Raw genomic sequence first — 18,742 nt, 5'->3', positions numbered from 1 at the left:
TCAATCAATCAATCTTAATTTTAGTATAACGCTTTTAATGGTGGTCGCCACAAAGTGCTTTAGAATAAAAACACACGTACAAATATATATAATCAGCAAATAAAACACACATAGAAATATATATAATCAGTAATAAAACACATATATATATATATATATATATATATATATATATATATATATATATATATATATATATATATATATATATATATATACACACACACACACCCACACACACAAAATAAATAAATAAATAAAATAAAATAAGAATGCAGAAACAAGAGAATATCACTTTAAAAACTGTAATTAGGTTCTTAGATGTGGGCAAATAATCTACTAGCATGGGAAAGTTCTCCATGGGCTGAACAGCCTTTTCTTGTTACCATATTTTATGTTGTTCTAATTTCTGAGAATTCCAAGTTCTACACATGCGTCCTACTAACTAACATTGTATCACTATAGTAAAAACATCATTTGATTTTGCTTTGTAAGTTTGACCAGATCATTTTCTATTCCATTGTGCAAACAGTAGCAGGATCACTCCGGTTTGACTCACAGAGTGACCTAATCAAATTTCATTGAGAGAGAAAGCATGTATCCTTTCAGCTAAAACTAACTGATGAATACAAACAACTTGGTTTGTCAACGGGGCATGCTTTTTGAAAAAGTAGAGTGAACAGAAGGATCATCTACAGATACAAGAGATGAACTGTGATAAAGAAAACAGTTTAGAGGTCATACTGCAAAATAAAATTTAAAAAGTTATATTAATATTTTTTTTTCTTCAATATTTTAACCCCCATTTTCTTCCTAATTTAGAATGTGCAGTTATGTTCCCTAAATCGCAACAATCCTCTCAACAGCTCAGGAAAACTAAAGATCAGTGGGTGTCCTTTGCTTCCACTATGTAGTGAATTTCCTTTTTATGCCCAGGAGCCCAGCAGTGGATGTCAGTGAGCTACCTGCCCCTGGAAGACATAGGCCAGCTATGCAGGCGTCCGATTTGATCACATCAGGCCTGCCAAGTATGGTCCACTCTAACGTGGCAAGGAGAAACAAATCACTGACAAAGTTGCCTACCTATACCATGGAATCACCAGAGCCAGTGTGGCGTTCCCTGTGGAATTCCCAACGGAGACCGGTGAATTTGCACAGCCAGGATGCAAACCTGCGTCCCCTGACCGTATGATTCAGAACACCACATCGATGTGCTTTTACCAGGTGAGCCATTCTTAGGCCCGAACAAAAATCCTAAACACTGTAAATTATTTATTTAAAACCTTGTAATATCACTTTTTTGGTTTAATTAGATCTAATGTGTGGACAAGTAGTTCCTACATAAAACCAAGCAAATATCAACATTAACAGCTGAACACTACTACACACCTTGTAGTGTCAAATTTTCACTAAACATTGATGGACAAGACATGTATTAAATGTTTAACAAATATTTTAATAATATTCTTTAAAATAAATGTATTTTTATTTACAAACTAGTATTAATTTCCAATTCCACATAGCAGTTTTTATAAAATCTCACTTTTACCTCACTATATTGTACAGTATTGTATTGTAATACAGAACAAGGATACATAGATTTAGATTTTTACACTACATAATAGATTTTTTTTCTAACATTTTTTAATCTTTAAAGTCAAACTTCTCCAGTAAATGTCCCACTCATGCGTGAATTAGGCACTTTCAGAATCACTTTGAAGTAAATGTCTTTTTTTTTCTCCTGTTGTATTTCCAATTTCGACTGCTACTGTAATCTCACAATTTACTGCTGACAGAGTGGGGTAGTTCAACTACAATCTTCCCAATGTTTTTACCCAAGTACAAGTAATCTACAGCAGGGAACACAGATTCTAAACCAACAAATTTGCCCTCTGGAGTCATCTCACCCAGATCCACCTCACATACTAGTTCACCTTTCTCACACATCTCCAGCATGTGCTTCATCGCTGCCTTGTATTCTGAGAGGTAGTGAGGCAGAAAGAACCCAAGGATGCTGGCAGATTTCTGGAGCAACTTCGCAGGCAAAGTTCCAGTCCTTACAGGCTTGATTCCAGTGGCAGTCTGGTAGCCTGAAATGAACCCAATAATAATTAGCCGGCCTTTAGTGGCCATGCGGTTGACGGCGAGGTCAAACATTTCCCCCCTTGATGGACTCGTAGACCACATCCAAGCCTTTTGGGTACTCCTTTCTGAGGACTTTCCGGATGTCTTCAGTTTTGTAGTTAATGGGCGGTCGCAGCCGATGGATTTCAGGAAGGCAGCCTTTTTGTTAGAGGAGCAGGTTCCAATTACATGGCACTTAGCTCTCTTGGCAAACTGCACAGCAAACTGCCCTGTGCCTCCAGCTACTGCTGTCACAAAAACCTTCTCCCCTTCAGATAATACTCCAAGCTTTTTCAAGCTGATGTAAGCTGTGGCTCCGCTCAACATCAAGGTGAGGAATTCAGGTTTTGCTGCGGGCACAGGGACTGGCTGGCACAACTGTGTATTCAGCAAAAGCACCATCTCCCATGTAGGCCACTACTTCACCCACTGTGTGGTTGGCGCTGGCACTGCGTCCCAGTGCCACTACCTCACCAATTTCTTCAAAACCAGCATCAAATGGAGGCTTAACTGAAGGGTCGTAACGGCCAGCTGAATAATTGATGACAGACGCATTGATGCCAACAAATCTAAAATAAAACAACAATAGAAAAGACACAAGATGACAAAGAAATTGTGAGATGTGGCAGGCCAACACCTAAAGCATAATAACACGAATGTAATAAAAATAAACTGAAGAAAATACAGTACTGTGTAACCTTGACATGTGATGGTGTTATAACATAATAACACCCAATTTAGATTATTCATATATACACACACACACACACACACACACACACACACACACACACACACACACACACACACACACACAGTGCCTTGCAAAAGTATTCAGACCCCTGACCAATTCTTTCGTATTACTGAATTAAAAATGGTACATTGAAATTTCGTTTTGTTCGATATTTTTTTTTAAAACAATATTTTGCTTGCATAAGTATTCAACCCCGACACATTTATATTTGGTAGAGCCACCTTTCACTGCAATAACAGCTTTAAGTCTTTTGGGGTAAGTATTTACCAGCTTTGCACGGAGTGATTTTGGCCCATTCTTCTTGGCAGATTTGCTCCAGGTTGTTCAGGTTGGTTGACAACGCTTGTGGACCGCAATTTTCAAATAGTGCCACAGATTCTCAATGGGATTGAGATCAGGACTTTGACTGGGCCACTGTAGGACAATCACCTTTTTGTTCTTGAGCCACTCCAATGTTGCTTTGGCCTTGTGCTTGGGATCATTGTCCTGCTGAAAGGTGAATTTCCTCCCAAGCTTCAGTTTTTTAGTGGACTGAAGCAGATTCTCTTGCGGTATTTTCTTGTATTTTGCTCCATCCATTTTTCCTTCAATTGTAACAAGATGCCCAGTCCCTGCTGATGAGAAGCATCCCCACAGCATGATACTGCCACCACCATACTTCACTGTAGGGATGGTGTGTCTTGAGGCATGGGCAGTGTTAGGTTTGCGCCACACATAGTGCTTTGAGTTTTGGCCAAAAAGCTCTATCTTGGTCTCATCTGACCACAAAACCTTTTCCCACATCGCAGCTGGGTCACTCTCATGCTTTCTGGCAAACTCCAGACGTACTTTCAGATGGTACTTTTGGAGCAAAGGCTTCTTTCTTGCCACCCTCCCATACAGCCCAGTGATGGTGCACCATTACTCCACTCCCAGCCACTGAACTCTGTAGCTCCTTCAAAGTGATTGTTGGCCTCTCTGTGGCTTCTCTCACAAGTCTCCTTCTTATTGATCCAACTGTGCTCACTGGGATATACAAACACTTGGATATTACTTTGTACCCTTTCCCTAATCTGTGCATTTGTATTACTTTATCTCTAACTTCTGTAGGATGCTCTTTGGTCTTCATTTTCAAGAGTCACAGCTTTACCAATGAAAATGTGACAGCAATTTTAATGGTTCACAGGTGGAGGCCAATGGTAAGGTAATTGTGTCCTTGTTAGGGCAATTTCTTTCATCGTTGCAAACTGGGAGCTTCCACAGCACAGGGGTTGAATACTTATGCAAGCAAGATATTTCAGTTTTTTATTTTTCTTAAAAATATTTCCCAACATAAAACCAATGTCACCTTACAATAATTGATTTTGAGTTTCAGTGTTTTAAAAAAAAAATATCGAACAGAAAAAAATTTCAATGTACCATTTGTAATTCAGTTTTTTCACATTTTGTTGTATCAGTGCCTCAGAATTTCATGCATTTAAATGAGTATTTTTTCCACTTATCTACACCATACTCCACACTGTTAAGGGGAAAAAGAGTGAGAAAAAAATCATATATTAAAACTAAAAAACTGAAAGATCATAATTGGATAAGTCTCCACCCCCCTGAGTTAATACTTGGTGGAAGCACCTTTGGCAGCAATTACAGCTATGAGTCTGTTGGGATAGGTCTCTACCAAATTTGCATACCTAGATTTGGCAATATTTTACCATTCGTCTTTACAAAACTGTTCAAGCTCTGTCAAGTTCCTTGGGGAGCGTTGATGGACAGCAATCTTCAAGTCATACCACAAATTTTCTATTGGATTTAGGTGGGGCTCTGACTCGGCCACTCAAGGACATTTAACTTTTTATTCCTTAGCCATTCCAGTGTAGCTTTCGCTGCGTGCTTTGGGTCATTGTCATGCTGAAAGGTGAACTTCCATCCCAGTTTCAGCTTTCTTGCAGGGGGCAGAAGTTTTTTCTCAAGGACTTATCTGTACTTTGCTCCATTCATTTTCCCTTCTATCCTGACAAGTGCCCCAGTCCCAGCCAATGAGAAACATCCCCATAACATGATGCTGCCACCACCGTGCATCACAGTAAGTATGGTGTTCTTTGGGTGATGTGCTGTGTTGAGTTTGTTCCAAACATAACGCTTTGCATTTATGCCAAAAAGTTCCATTTAATTTTGTCAGACCACAAATATTTTTGCCACATGGCTACAGAATCTCCTGAGTGTTTCTTTTTGCATACTTCAAACAGGATTCAAGGTGGGCTTTCTTGAGTAATGGCTTCCTTCTTGCCACTCTACCATACAGGCCAGATTTGTGGAGTGCTTGGTATAGTGTTTTCACATGCACATTTTGACCAGTTTTGGCCATAAAAGCTTGTAGCTCTTGTAAAGTTGCCATTAGCTTCTTGGTAGCCTCTCTGATCAGTCTCCTTCTGCTCAGTCATCCAGTTTGGAGGGACAGCCTGATCTAGGCAGGGTCTTGGTGGTGCCATACACCTTCCCCTTCTTAATAATCATCTTGACCGTACTCCAAGGGATATTCAAGGCCTTTGATATTTTTTTATACCCATTCCCTGATCTGTGCATTTCAACAACTTTGTCCCAGAGTTCTTTTGAAAGCTCCTTGGTGTTTATGGTTGAGTCTTTGCTTTGAAATGCACTACCCAGCAGAGGGAACCTACAGGAACTGCTGATTTTTTTCTGAAATCATGTGAATCACTACAATTTAACACAGGTGGAGGCCACTTAACTTGATGTGTGATTTTATACCTGAGCTAATTTAGGATTGCTATTACAAGGGGGGTGGACACTTATCCAACCGAGCTATTTCAGTTTTTATTTTTAATTAATTTTCTACAAATTTCTAGAATATTTTTGTCACTTGGAAGTTGTGGGGTAGGATGTGTAGATAAATGAAAAAAAAAAAAAAACTATTTTAATACATTTTAATTCCAGGCTATAAAGCAACATATATATATATATATATATATATATATATATATATATATATATATATATATATATATATTATATATATAATATAATTATAACATGACATTATCTGTATGTACTGTAAAGAATCTCAGTCTATTCATAACCTTTGTAACATCAGGACACAGATATTTCAATTTAGTTTAGCATTACATTTAACTCCCTTGGAAAATTCCAGCTGGAATTCTGACACAAGGCACTGCAACACAAAAAAAGGTATTGTTTAGCGAGATTTGCAAAAAAATTACTTTTTAATCTTTTGCGACGGATTTCAAATTATTTATTGAAAAGATTTCTAATCTCGGTTATGTTATTCAAGATTTTTTTTTAGCATTTTTTAAAATTATTTATGCAACTATGCAATTACATACAGCAGCATATAAAGTGGAAAACTGCTACTGGTATTTTACTTGTAATTAAAGTATGCCAATTAGGCTGCGCGAACGGTAAGTGTAAACATATCATCCGATGTATAATATATAATATTATATATATATATAGATATATATATATATATATATGATATTTTATATATAAAATGCTTTTAAATAACTCTAAAGCATACATAATTTAGGATATTTTAAAACTTTAATTCAGCTAGTTAGGTTTAACAATGCATTTGTTTTCAAGTGCTTGCTGCAGTACTACAGTACAGTACTCCAGTGTCACTGTATATAGTAAAGGGCTGTAGTGGCAGATAAAGCCTTTAGACCTCTCAATAGCTGCCATTAAAACTGTTTAATTAAGTGTACAGAGCCCTGTAGGTTGACAGTCCATTGAACTTAAATTTAAAAGACAGAAGAGGCTTTCACTGGCTGTTGCTGATTCATTGTTTTCTTCACAGTGAATTACCTACATTACTATAAATTACTATAGGTGGTCAAATGTTGTTTGTGCAATTGGGATAATTTTGGTGTGCTGGGTGTTGCCTCTTAGAGTCATTTAGAGATGCCGTTTATAGGTATATCCTTGAGCTTTATTTTCCAATAAATGTACCTTTCTGCATTCACTAAAATTGTAAACCGGCCTTCATTTTAAATATCCAAGAGAAACCTACAACAGTGGGCAAAAGTTTCGAACCGCCTATGAATTTCAATATTATGTCTATTTCATTATAAAGCAAATTGTTAAAATAAGTAAGACTGTAAAGTTAGACAGGCTGCAAAAACATGTAGTATCCCATGTGCTGTCTGCAGGAAAATGGAGCATAATGACTGTGTAGAAAACAAGAAAAGCAGTGGATGACAAAAGGCACTTTTATAGGATGTTAGGTACCTGCCAGTTATTATTCTATCGAATTGAAGGCTGTCAAACAGACAAAACAAAAATGGCCTAAGAAAGTGCATGGGAGTGACAGTGAATGAAATCCCAAAGGCCTGGTCATACAGGCGACTTTTACTGACGGCAACAAGAGGAACACATTTGTTGCCTGTGTGTTGCCTTGTGTTTTGCGGTGGTCACACGAGAGACAACCATGCGGTCGACAAGATGGCAACACACAGGCGACAATATAATGCAAACCAAACATAATGGACGTTTTTATCACAAGGCGTAAACATGCTGCAAAGGAAGGCTGCGGCTGCTGCTTTAATAGAAATGTTAGATGAGGAAGAGGAGAGTAGGAAAAAAAAAGTTTGGGGTTCAGACATGGGTTATGAGACATGGAGAAGTATTACTGTATCACTTGTTTTATACTTGCACAAAAAAACAAACCTTACGACATTTTTTTTTTTCTAAAATGTGGTGAACAAGTAGTCTATCTATTACCAAAACACAACCATTGCAACCTTTTCATTTTTTTCATCTTGTGAGCAAAAAATGAAAATGTTATTGTCTTTTGTTCTTATTTATTGCAAAAATAATAATAATAATTTAAGCAAAGGAAACACAAAGTAACAGATGGCCTCCAAGGAAACCTTTTATTTTCTTATATGTAATTATTTCTCAAACCAAAAAAAAAACCCCAAAAAAACTAAATAGTCTATTAGCTTCACTTCTAAGTCATGCGTCCACATCACCCGTTTATTATCACGTGAGACTACTATCAAATATGATTGGCTGGTATTGAAAATGTTGCCCTTGTGTCATCGAAAAATAGAACATCGTACTAAGGTGGAAGACATGTCGCCAGGGTGTTGACCAGGGTGGTCACACGAGGCGACAAGCCTCTTTTTTGTGTGAATATTTTCTTTTAAAATGAAATCACTCCTGTAAATTAAAATGTCCAGCTTCTGTCCTAAATGAATTAAGCTACTTGTGGCCATTTTGTGATGATTTGTGCAACATGAAGCCAGTTATCGTGTTCATCTCGTAGTGTGACAGACAGGGATAGATGGACAGCCAGACACTATTAGTCATAAACTGTGAAAGAGAAAGGCTGATGTGACATTGCCAGTACTGGTATTTTTCAGTCAAAAAAAACAATGTTAGAGTTGCCGCTATCAGTTCAAATTGCCCTCCCTGTTGGGAATAACTGTTTTTAGGTATATCTGTTCTCATTGTAACATAGGCAAATATATAAAAATTGCAATATTGTATCATGGCAACTTACTGCAGAAGCATGTGTACAATAGTACTTTTTGTTACTCTTGACACCAGTATTTCCCGCCCGGGGCCATACATCTGAAAAAGCTTTGTGAAAATGTTTGTAATTCTGTACGGTAATTGCAGTCATGTTCTCCAACTGCAAAATCGGTACTACTTTTAAACAACATCACATTAAATTAAAACGGTGCACTTTTTATGTGCCGATTTCTGGCAACATTGAAATTCATTTGCAATTCTACACAGTCCTCCCAAGATTCCAAAGCTGAATCTATTTACTTTTCAAGAGCAGGGTGATGTATCCAAAAAGCAGCGCAATGCATTGGAGTAATGGAAAACTTGCACTCAGTGATGGTAAACAATTTTTTGTTAAACTATCACACCTCTAAATATTCCCTTTAAAAGGTGTTTTTTAGCCACCCCATTTTAATACAGCCCTTGCTTACAACTTAATCCCAACATTGGTTTCCATTACTGACGGTTCAGTATTTTGTTTGAGAATCTTCAAGATATCAGTATTCACCAAAATAATCACAGCTGTTTACTAGTAAACCACTTTACTTACAGAATATTTTAATGGAAAAAAATACCAATTACCCAAACATTACAGTATATAGAGACCAAAACATATAGACACACTAGTAATCCTATTGTTCCCTTAAACAGTTTGCATTCTGCTTGATTGCCAACAAGTGGTCAGTAAATTGTTTGAAAATAAGTGAACCTCACATATACAAGCTGTAGGTTTATTTATTCACATTTGCAAAAGATTGTTAAAGATCCAAGATAATCCTCAGGTTTAAGACCTGGTGAAATATTATGATAGCTCCCTATTTATGCACTTTGGTGTAATGTTCCACTGATTATTTTGCTTTCTGATTTCTTTAATGGGGCAGCACTCTCCTGGATCAATTATAAATCCTTTTTTGGCAGTTTTGGGGAAATCCTGTCTAAATAGACTGGTTAACCTATGAGTAATATACATTTAGATTTTTGAATTACTGTCTAATGAACCAAATTGAATAGTTTATTTTGTATTATAAATGCATTCATTAAATATTTATTAAACTTAATTTGCAAATTTCACATTCCTGGAATGCATTTTGTATATCATTTCAAGTCCAGTTTAAATACAAAAATGGAATGAATTAATATTTTTTGACTGAATTCTATTACTGTATAGTTCCCTTAAACGTGACTGGAACACTCCTTGACCCCTGCCCTGAAAGGAGCCATCGCTATGAGTTGAGAGCCCATGAATAATGTTTGGACTTTCTACAGCTAAGGCTGGTATATAGTGTAGTGCAGAATGATAATTAAAATGTCACTTGGTTAAATTGATATACCTTAAAAACATAAGCTAGTGTAATTGTAGTTAGCAGTTATATAATTAAAGCACATAACGTATCCGAATTCAGGGGAAATATTTTCATGTTAAACTTTATAAACGTGTACTGTCCTACCCTCAAAAACGTACACATCAGAGGCTGAGATTGATAACGAAGCAGCTAGGTTAAATTTTAGAAATAAGCAGCTAGTTTGGCAACTTTGAACTAACTTCAGAGAGAGAGAGAGAGAGAGAGAGAGAGAGAGAGAGAGAGAGAGAGAGAGAGAGAGAGAGAGAGAGAGAGAGAGAGAGAGAGAGAATTTTAACTGTAGTCTTAAAAAAATAAGTGTCTGAGTCGCGGTCCGTGTTTAGAACTTGACTCTTGCACTTCTGGCTACTAAGGTGAGTGAGTGTACAGTAGCCTACCTCTCACTAAACACCTTACACACACACACACACACACACACACACACACACAAAAGGCATCATAGTTGTGGTCGGTAAATGTTTTTACAACAGACTCCTGCGATTTATATGTTGGTGAATGCTACGTATTTTAATGGTCTTTTTATTACAGTCTGAGTAATGTAAGCCCATAAAAACAAATGCTCAAAACTAGATGACCCCCTTCCTATAAGACATGCCAGGGTTTTGTTAGACATGCACTTAAAAGGTCTCTGATATTCTCTACGTTTCCCACACGCGTCTCTACCTCTTGAAATCTCTAGATAGGTCACAGTATTGTCTACAATAAGACAGTTGGAGGAAAATAGAGTAATAGAAATAGAGTTCAATTAATATTTGTATTTTTCAAGCAAATATGTCTACATCATTTTTTAAAAATACATTACGTTTTATTTTTATATTGTTTTATTTTTTGTTTGTTTTTATTATTACAAGTAATATATATATATATATATATATATATATATATATATATATATATATATATATATATATGTGTGTGTGTGTGTGTGTGTGTGTGTGTGTGTGTGTGTGTTCAATTCAATTCAATTAGCCAAGTTAGCGGTTTTTTTTTTATTTTTTATTTAGACTTCCGATAAAGCGCATTAAAAATATTTGACTCCATGTAAAGTAATAAGTGAACTGTTAAATGAAGGTAGACTTAAAACTCTTCAACTGATTATATAATGTTCAATGCAGTCGTATTTACATTTTGCTATCGATAAAAACTTAATATCCTACTCAAAGGAAGGTTTAGAATGCAATAGATATCCTGCATTATTAGCCTAAACAAACTCGCCCTGACCACAATGTTTTGATATATATATATATATATATATATATATATATATATATATATATATATATATATATATATATATATCCATGGTGCAAAATAATAAAGAAAAAAAACACATGAGAACTATTGGAATATGTTTATATTGAGCATACATGACACGGAGCTATACCTCAATATGGAGTATTATCACTGTGATAATGTGAAATAAACCATGTAATTGCATTAGGGAGTGAAAAGCATAAAGTGAATTAATCCAATTATTTTTATGAAGAAAAAAAAAATCTAATTGAAAACCAAAATCCAAAACTTAACTAAACCTAGTGTTGCCTCAGCTCTGAATCGATCAACTCGTCCCCATGAATCAAACATACCTAAAAACAAACGTGCGTTTATGTCTGTTTAAATTATTTGTTAATACTGGGTCAGTTTGCAAAATATACAACAGGCATGTATTTGCTAAAGGTTAGAAATTTATGTCGGGTTTCTTTCGTCTTTTACCCCAAGTCCACATTTTCGAAGGTTCGCTTAAACCACACAAAAACATGTATAAATAACATTTAACCAGGCAGCTATATTATAGTTATTAAAAGAGCAACCTAAATAGTTTATACTGAGATGGACACATAATAAATAAATATTTCTATCAATAGGATCTGCAACAACCTGCAAGGTTAGTATATCATTAGAAGTTTTGGTATTGCATATTCAGTTTTACAACAATGAAAATGTGCTACAGAGGTTTCATCATATTTTGTGTGACTTATTTTATGTTTCCTTTTAAAATCTTTAATAAAGTCTTGCAAAATAAGTAATCGACTTTTTTTTCTAAATGCATATTTTTAAATATGTTGACTTGTACACGTGTTTACAACGTAGTGCTACCGGTTAAGGTCATTCTGGGATATATATATATATATATATATATATATATATATATATATATATATATATATATATATATATATATATAAAATCGTTTGAAATCCGATCTACTTAAAACATTTAACAACTCCTGTATCTCACACATTACTTGTGTAACTTGTCTAACAAGGTAAACTGGTCCAACTTTAAATTAAATTATTAGCCTGTGTATAGCCTATTGCAATAGCATAGAGTTAAAGAACTATATTTGTCCCTTCGTTCACATTTGGGTTAATATGGCTACTGTGTGTACAGCTCCAGTAATGTGCTACTATAAACAGGAATAAATACACAAGCTTTAACATGTTTACTACTAAGATTAAAACCGATAGGCGTTTCGCGTTTTGAGACTTTAAAAGTAATTAGAAATGTAATATATTCCTAAATCCAAAAAAAAAAAAAAAAAAAAAAAAAAAAAAAAACTGTAAAAAATGAGTATGCGTGTTATAATACAGATTCCATAATCAATATTTTTTAGCACACATTATGGTATAACTTTTTAAATATTCCACTTACAATATAACGGGCAAAGAGCTTAGAAATGCAACTGCAGGTAGGCTATGTCTTGCCATTTCAATTCTATAGCAAACCAAAAATAAAACGCCAAATTATTATATTATCTACAAACTAATTCTCCAAATGAGTGCTCTAGCCTTTTTTTACACCCATATTATAAGATTAAAACACAAGAAATACGGTTATCAAAAAAAATACTTGTCTGTTCTGTCACTAATGTGTACTAGTTTAGATTATTATTATTATTATTATTATTATTATTATTATTATTATAATAATAATAATAATAATAATAATAATAATAATAATAATCTTCAATTATGAAATCAGGATATCTGAAAAGGGTTAATGAAACCATGGCGCATTATGTGTTTTGCTCTGCAGTCCAAATGCTAAACAGCAATTTCTCAATCTCTGCGTCTATTTGTGCCAGTTTTGCTTGTAACTGAGTTTCTGATTGCAGGTTAGTGACGTAGCAAAACATCAAGATAGACAGGCAGATAGAGATAGATTCAGAGATGGATGGACAGACAGATGTTGGGGCGGAACTTGGAAATATTTCCACGTTATTAGCTCCCTCCAACATTCATTCTGCATAAATGATCGGTTTTTGATTACAGCTGGCAATAACTCAGGAATTTAGGCTGCAAGGGGGGAAAAAGGAGGTAAGATTTTATTTCCGTGCTGAATAGGTAGTTGTGGAAGCATTTCAAATTCTCCACCCTGTTCAAGTACAGAGTCAAGGTACTGTAGTCTGGGGTGATTGCTATATTGCTACAACGAGGCTATATTCATGCCATTCTTGAAGAGCAGAATATGGTAATGTAATAATAATATTAATTGTGTATGTGTGTGTGCACACACACCATATATATAATATATATATATATATATATTATATATATATATATATGAATATATATATAATATATATATAATAATTTGAGTGGCTAATCTGATGTGTAAATCTCCATCCCTGGGTGTCTGGACCGGAACAGTTTGCAGAGACCGCTTCTCTGAAATTTGGGGTCAGCTTTGTGACAACCAAAAACAGCTTTGTGACAACCGCTTGAGGAGCATGGACCTAGGTATGGAGGAACCCTTAAAATCCATGAATGAGTGGAGTACGACATGTCTAGTATCGACCGGAGTGGGGCTGAAATTAAGCGAAGTCCGAAAATTGCGTTTTTTAATCCGGAGTTTTCCATCGACTGCTAAAAACAGCGTCCTAGCAGTTGAGGCAATGGACATGAGTTCAACATAATAAATAAATAAATAAATAAATAAATAAATAAATAAAGAACCAAGTTCACGGACAGTTCTCCTGCAAATATTGCATTTAGCTCCCTGGCTAGCTCTACTTTCCCATTAGATTTTATATATACAAATATGTGTATGTCAGAAGCATATCATCTGCTATTTTAACCTGTTATTAAATTGCAGGTTTTTGCGATAGATGAATAATGTGCAGAGGCTTGGTAATGTAGCACTGTGTTGCTTTAGCTTTCAGAGTCCCTCCCCTTCCCGTGTCTATGTTCACTTCCTCGTAAGGTGTAACGAATCAATCTGGAGTTATTTACACCCTACCACCGGGTGGAAGAAATGAAAACAGGATCGATATAAAACTGCAACAGCTGAATATATTTTTCTCCAACATGCGATTATCAAATGCAAATGTGGGAATAGGAACAGTCCACATTAGTTTACATAATGGTATGGTACGCTAACACAGAGCAATGAAACTGTCCCATTACAAAGCCAAAACATTTTTTAAAAAATCTGGAAGACACTGCTAACGCAGTTAAATACGCACATGTATTACTAACATACCCTTCGAATGTACTGATGTACAACCAGTCGGCTGTATTTCACGTAAGACATGAAAAATGGCAAACATAGCAAAAGTAAAGGGAATATGTTAAGTTTATTTTTATCTTTGTACATGCAAAGTTTTGAAGCTTTGTTTTTGTTGTTGCTGTTTTAATGACTACGCTTATTCAGAGAAAAATCTTATTTTAAATCCCTCGGAGCATCATTCCTCATATACATTTAATGGAGGCTATGGTCTGGTTTATGTCAACAATTTTAACAAAAATAAGGAAAACGAAACTGCTAGAAAATGCACGCATGAGTTAAACAACGTACGCTTGGAAAAGATTCACTTAGCAATAACCAAGTAAATAAATCGGGAGGGGCTATTGAACTTCTTAAAACAAAATGGTACGGAAACAGAATTAATAAGGACTACATTATGGTGGCAACAGAACCAGATAGACAAGTCTTTGAGATCTCGAAGTAAAACTTCCACCTCAGTGATCAATTAAGTCTTCCTTTGTCATGTCGCTCATTTTTAAGGAAGAAAAAAACAAGACAATTAAAAAGATTGACAGGTAGGTTTTACTGTCAGAGTGACGTTTGTAGCAAGGGGAGGAGTAAGAGTGAAGCAGGAAAAGCAACTCGATGTGTCTGTCTATCAGTTGAGGCTGTCTGAAACCCTCCAGGGTTCTGAATGTGTGTTACATTTTTACAGAAGAGACAAGACTGTGGATCACTCCCTGGAGTTTAGTGGAAAAAATAGTTCATGTCCATCTCTCCCGGAGAGTGGATGTCTGTTTCTCTCACTGTTTCGTCTTCCGCTGTAGTAGATCAAAAAGCTCGCACGTACTCCGAGCGGCGGCAGAAACAATTTAATAGTACCAAGCAAGCCGCTGCGATCGCAAATGGAAAGATATTTAGAAAGTAGCCATACGGACTGAGAGTCTGTTTGATCTGTCTTTGGGTGACGGGGTGACTGACATTAGCCTTCTAATGCTTGTTTATTCTTTTCTTGGTTTTTCATTACCAGTGCTTGAAAAAAAAAAAAAAAAAAAAAAAACAACTGATACGGAAATGAAATATAATGAGGAGTTTTACCGTGTGAGTTAAAGACGAAGGAAGATACACAAAGTAATAATCTTTCCGATGAAGAAGGGGGAGTGACTGAAACTGACCTCACATCTCAGATTTTCTGCCACAGATTAAAGAAGTGCCGAGAAGATGTATCCGTTATGAAAACCAACACGTTAGGAGACTTTCAAATATATAATATTTCGAACACCTTTTTTTTTATTTTATTTTTTTTTATTTTTTTGTATTTATTAATACTGTTATATCTGAGACATTTTAAGAAAGCAGAGATCTAGGATATCGGTTTTTGTTGCAAGATACTTTTTTGAATGAGGAGTCACATCTCTTTTGACTTTCTTGTAGCGGTGACTTAGTAGCCGCCTCCGTAAACCGGTTGCAAAGAGCACCCGAAGAGAAACATTGTGAACAAAAGTAGCATTTTCTCCGTGAGCGCTTTTGATTTTTATTCCTGCATGAAAAGTCCTGCGGAAACTGTTGAGCGGCACTATGACGAGGAGAAAGCAGCAAGTACCAAGGCGGTCTGCAGGTAAGGCTATTTACATTCTGTACATTACAACTGACAGCATTTTCCTGAGACGCACACTAGTCAATATGATTTATAATTTAAATGGTAGTGCCATTCTATCTATAGTTTCCTTTCCAGGTTGTTCTGTTATTTTAATTCCTCTCAAACCGTTTACACTTATCATACACATTATTGTCTTAAAAAAACTAACAAAATTCCTTGTGTGGCTGGTGTCAACATAGCTCGTCTTAAAGTACTAATAGCAAAAAAAAATACCGTGGCATAAAAAATAAAATAAAAAAACTATCATTTTATTATGGTAGTTGGTTCATAAGCATTTTCCATTCATAATGTTAGCTTCAGTCACTTGAAAGGGATTTTTTTTTTTTTTTTTGAGAGCCATCATTGTTTTACATGGGGAGAAAAACAATGGTAGAATTTTGTGTTTTTCTTTTTTTTCTGAAAAGAAAACCGGCGAGCTGGTTTACCTTTTTTTCTGTTTATTAGAGGATTGTCATCCTTGATTTGATGCGTGATTGATCGCCTGTCATCTGGCAACCTTTGATCTGTTCATTCCTGATAAACATCAATAAATCACTCACCATGGAAACACACATGCCCCTGACAGCTTAGCCACTCTAAGGACAACTCTTTTTTTTCTGCTTTTTTAATACTTAACTAAAGTTTTGAAGCTGCAGCATAATTATCTCTTGTTTCTCAGTCATTATGAAAGGTGCTGATGCCAAACAGATTAGTGATAGCCTCCCTTTGATTTTATTTGACCTAGTCTGACTTTTTGGTTATATATAAAAAAAAAATAGTAGTTTCATTAAAACACTATTTTTTGTCACTCTTAAAACATAATTGTTTAATCTATCCAGTAATAAAAAGTAAGCCATATACTAACAAGAGCATTCTCATTTAGAAAATACATCTAAAAATAAATTCCTTCTGCTTACCTACAAAAAAAAAAAAAAAAAAAAAAAAAAACACAAAACAAACAACAACAACAAAAACATGTGTATTATCACAGAACATGTTGACACATATCCTTTTAGAGTCTAAGTTAAAATAAATAATGTTATGGCAGGGTGACCAGGAGTCAGTGTGTAAGATTTTTGAACAACTGTAAATAGGGCTGCCTTTGATGTTAGGCATAACAACTGAAGTCTAACAAAAGACTGTAATGGAATTTTAAACAGATTTTTGAAATGCAGGATGTAAAACAGACCTAATAAAGAGACACAAACTATACTTTTAACTTAATATTTTTGTATTTATATTATTAAGTTAAGCAGGTAAAAATTAATTCTAATTTGCGTAAATATCAAACTCACAGACCATGCTTGATGAAGCTGTGGTGGAAGAAATACCCTGTGTCAACTTTAAACACAGCATTTTTTATAAAAGGTTTAAAAGTTGACAGGGGCGTGATGGTGCATGGTAATCTGTCCTGGCAGCTCTTACATAAAAATAAGCCGTCAAGGCGACTTTTTTTCCAGTATTGATTTAATTGTCTCTCTTTTGACAGGCATATACATCATTGGCTTTAATGGTCAATCAAAAGTTGGCAGGCATAGTGTTTCCATTCTTTCCTCTACACGACATTTGGCATACTTAATCAAAATGCTGCAACGTGATGGCTGAGAGGACTTGATGACTGAGTCATCTGTTCTGTTAAAAAAAAAATTAAAATGGGAGAGCAGCCTTGTGTTTCATTCAAAGTAAAAGAAAGAGAAACACAGGGGTTACAGGTATCACAACCTCCTGTTGACCTAAAAACCTAGAAACCACAATTCATTCTGAGGCAGTCAGCTGTGTATTTACAAAAACAAACAGGAGAACTTGCAAAACAACTCCCTGCTTACAGTACATCTACTCTAGATGGCAAGAAGCTACCCTGTTGAGCTGCCATTTGAAGCCAAATTAATCTTGAAACCATATACCTATGATATTTCCAGTCATTTCTTTTCTTTCTTTCTTTTTTTTTATAAAACACTGAACTCTGGTGGTGTTTGAAACAAAAACTCAGGCAGGGTTCTGAGATACCCAGTAACATACAGTGTCTTTATTCGGTGTATATAATTGTGTATATATAGTATATGAAGCACAAACCTTTTTTGACTTCTGTTTTACCTTGGATATTTACTTTTTGTTTGCATGTTGAGAAAACAGCAGCCTATCTCTTTAAATTGCAGGCTACATTCACGGTTGATGATTTTATGTTTTCCCTTAGAGTATCATTGTGTGAAATAATTGATTGTTTGGTAGCCAGGAAGTTGTGGGAAGAAGTGGGCTGACGGATGTAGAATAGCAATGGTTCACACTGATGGGGAAAGGAAGGGAAAACATCATCTACACTAATCCTGTTTCTGCCATCAAACCTTTGAGAAAACGACTCTTCATAGTGAAGAGGCTTCTTAATTATCAGAGAAAAGATAAGGTTGTTTAGCCAGATTCATTAGCAGGCCCCTAATTATCTGTAAACCTGATGGATTTCTGACAGGCCTAACGATTAATGCCGACAAATTCAGTAAGGTGTCAAGTTCGCAGCTGCTTTGATGTAATCAAGTTGATATTATACAGTCCCCATAGCCCGTAGTGCAGTATTAACTCAATTTGCTAGTGCAGGTGACAAATGGACTTTGCTACCTGACTAATCATGTCACAGATACAATGCTGCTTAATGACCTTAGTTATCTTCGCTTTTAACACAGCAACAAAGCTGAGACTTGAGGGGGAAAAAAAAAAAAAAAATCGGCTGAGTTGTCAGTTTTGGTGAGGTTAAATGCCAGTTGTCTTGTTCATATCATCATACAACCAAATGTTCAGGTGCTTTGTGTTTAGGGATGGCTCTTAAAAATGGTCAGTATTGACAATAGTTTTAAACATGTATTCAATCAACAGACAGAAATG

The 18,742-nt window shown here is 35.5% G+C and overlaps 1 protein-coding gene and 1 pseudogene across 1 annotated transcript in view; one reads left to right on the top strand and one right to left on the bottom strand.

Annotated features, from left to right (window-relative positions):
• Window positions 1-1,519: 1,519 nt before the first annotated feature.
• On the bottom strand, window positions 1,520-13,442 carry LOC121314851 (annotated as a pseudogene).
• A 1,450-nt stretch (window positions 13,443-14,892) lies between these two features.
• LOC121314850 (teashirt homolog 1-like) overlaps window positions 14,893-18,742 on the top strand; it is a 40,889-nt gene continuing 37,039 nt past the window's right edge. The window contains exon 1 of the mRNA XM_041248566.1: window positions 14,893-15,847. Within this exon, the coding sequence (XP_041104500.1) occupies window positions 15,808-15,847 (40 nt within the window). The 5' untranslated portion in view covers window positions 14,893-15,807. The remainder of the gene's footprint in view (window positions 15,848-18,742) is intronic.

The sequence above is a fragment of the Polyodon spathula genome, chromosome 4 (genome assembly GCF_017654505.1).
Source record: "Polyodon spathula isolate WHYD16114869_AA chromosome 4, ASM1765450v1, whole genome shotgun sequence".
Lineage (NCBI taxonomy): Eukaryota > Metazoa > Chordata > Actinopteri > Acipenseriformes > Polyodontidae > Polyodon > Polyodon spathula.
The sequence above is the reverse complement of the archived record's forward strand: the minus strand, read 5'-3'. Positions and strand labels throughout refer to the sequence as shown.